General features: G+C 36.5%; 1 gene segment (V, D, J or C); it reads left to right on the top strand.

The window, feature by feature from the left end:
* The first annotated feature begins 2 nt into the window (after positions 1–2).
* LOC107660986 (Ig kappa chain V-I region Scw-like) lies at positions 3–474 on the top strand. The segment is given in 2 exon segments: positions 3–51; positions 137–474. Coding segments are annotated over 2 exon segments (387 nt in total).
* Positions 475–2904: the final 2430 nt, after the last annotated feature.

The raw sequence follows: 2904 nt of genomic DNA on the forward strand, positions 1-2904 counted from the left end.
ACATGACTTTCAGCATCATCTTTGTCTGGACTCTGGCAGTGTTTTTTCAAGGTTTGGAAAAGTATTTATGCTTGTATTTTCCAAAGAGAAATGACTGTGTGAGAATATTTGACTTCTGATGTTCTTCACTTGACAGAATCCATTGGGCAGGTGACAGTGACTCAGACTCCCTCACAGCTGCTCGCTCAAAAAGGACAACAAGTCAAAATAAAGTGTACAACTAGCAGTGCTACTCCCTGCTGTTGTGGTGGTACTGCATGTATTAGCTGGTATCTACAAAAACCTGGAGAAGCTCCTAAACTCCTTATTTATGGAGCGAATCAAGTGCAGTCAGGAACCCCATCTAGATTCAGTGGCAGTGGATCTAACAGTGATTTCTCTCTGACCATCAGTGGAGTCCAGACTGAAGATACAGGAGATTATTACTGTCAGAGTTACCACTACATCAACAGTAAAAGTGTGTTCACACAGTGATAAAGAGTCGTACAAAAACCTCCGTCAGTCAGAGTCACAGTGACTGCACTGATACAGCTGAGAGATACTGCAGCTGCTCATAAACACAATCACACACAACACTGATCAGATGACAAACACTAATAACACAATATCATCACAATCAACAGAAATCTTATTTACATTTAATCATTTATCAGATGCTTTTATCCAAAGCGACTTACGAATGAGGAGAACAATATTGCGACACGTTTTGATATCGACTTGACAAAGCCTTGTTTAAATGTGTAACCACTTTATGTTTGAAGGTTTTTCTGTCACACAGACAGCAAAAAAATCACACAGGTCATCAAAATCTCATAAACATAGTTCATTTATCAGATTCTTTAAACCGTTGATTTGGTTGTTTTCTAATCTAATCATTCAGCAATATAATTTTCACTTGATCTGAGCTGCAGCCACAAATTTTCAGTTTGAAATTGAGTTAAATTTTTAGAAGTGTAAACAAACGAAAAAATAAGAGTGGAATATCTATAATGAAATTGTAAGAAGCACAAATTCACTCCATTGAGTGAGTGAGAGGATGAGCTGCAGCACAGGATTTCGTAACTGGGCTCAAAAAGTGTTAACTTTGTCTAAGAATAATTTAAGAAAGTTTTCATGTAATCAGGGAGAAATCACTAAAAATGCCTTCACTGGAGAGTTTAAAACAGAGTGTGAGGTTTCAGAAGCTCTGGGAAGTGAGTGCAGGTTATGATGATTTACTTCCATCGACAAATCTATGGAGAAAGACATCAAGACAAATCCATGAATGCTGATTGAATCCACTGATAATGAGGCTCCATTAATAATAAATGTTAACTAGATTATGTTCACTACCTGTCTAGCAATGCATGCTTATGCTGAAATATAATTAAATAATGATTTGTTTTTGCAAACTGTGTCAATTGTGTGTCACAATGTGTATTGAGTTGGATTAAGGGAACATAGTGAGCATCGATGCTCCCTGGTTTTCACGGTGCATTGTGGGACTTTTTAGGGAACAAATGTTTCAGTGCACTGGAAGGATTTTGTGATTGAGACAGCCCTTAAAATGGCCAACTCCCTGAACTCGGGAGCTGATTGAGACGCACCTGATGTGTTTGTGTTCTAGGATTTTGCTGTAGACATTTGTATCATGTTGCTAGATATTTCTACAATGTTCTAGTATTTTGCTATGGTGTGCAGGTTAGTTTCTACCTAAACACTGTTTAATTTCAGAAAATTACAGTTATGTTGTAAATCTGTAGCAAACAAAACCGTTTTCACCAATAAATAAATAAATAAATAAATAAATAATCAGGCTTCACCATTCACAAACTCATGGGGACTTTGAGACTCATGTGATCTGTATGGCAAAACATCAACAGTATTAAAGCTGTAAATTGGAATCAAAAATGTCTTGTCATGAGACACATTCTAAATGTTTTGTGTCACCATGTGATACAAAGAGAACAACACCGCAAACATATAATAAATGTATGGCCGGTTAGTAGGGGGACCTGGGATTTGAGTAACACTTTTGCTGTAACACCTGTAACCAGCGCCGGCTCTACATAATCAGCGAAATATGCGGTTGCATGGGGCCCTGTGGCCAACAGGGGGCCACTTGTCATGGTTCAGACAGTAATGCTTGGTAATAATAACTTTGGTAAAGTTTGCTTGTGTCTGTCACGTGTGTTAATATTTGAAAATGAAGAGGCGGCACTATCAGTCTGGTGCATAGAAGAGGAAAAGAGGAAATAAAGTGAGCAAGGTAAAGTGATGTGATGGATTTTGAAAGTATATTGTTGAAATGCCAATGTAACGACTGTGTCATCTGTACAATAATGAACATGAACGGTACTGTTATTGTGGGCACTTCAAAATACGTGAATAATTCTTAAATAAATATATTATTATCCGAATGGTTTAGATTTTTAAAGCTTATTTCCATCGAACATTTAAGTTATACAACGCTGCATGTTTGGTGCGTGAAGGCTCTGTCAGATTTTCTCATTGATCTGAACAAAAGCAGCAGCCGGGCTGAATAAAAATGCAAGTTCATTCTCTGACAGCAGGTGGCGCTTTAGGAACAGCAGAAACCCAGCTGTTACCATGGTTACCACCATAGACACAGCAGAACTGCGCAAGTGCAACTTTCTGCTTCTGACACGTCACGGAGGTCAAAGGAAGTCAAACAGAATATATTGAAAAATTTCCGTTGCTTGAAATAAAATAGACAAACTTAAAACTTATTTTTTTGTTGACAAGACAACATTACTAATTTTCATTTAGTTTATCTTGATGTTCTAAATAACTAAAACTGAAATAAAAATGAATAACTATATACACATTAAAAAAAAAAATTGTAATAAAAAAATAAACAGTGAAAATGACAGCATATATGTATATATATATATATATATATAT

The sequence above is a fragment of the Sinocyclocheilus anshuiensis genome, unplaced genomic scaffold (assembly GCF_001515605.1).
Source record: "Sinocyclocheilus anshuiensis isolate Anshui unplaced genomic scaffold, SAMN03320099.WGS_v1.1 scaffold10980, whole genome shotgun sequence".
NCBI lineage: Eukaryota > Metazoa > Chordata > Actinopteri > Cypriniformes > Cyprinidae > Sinocyclocheilus > Sinocyclocheilus anshuiensis.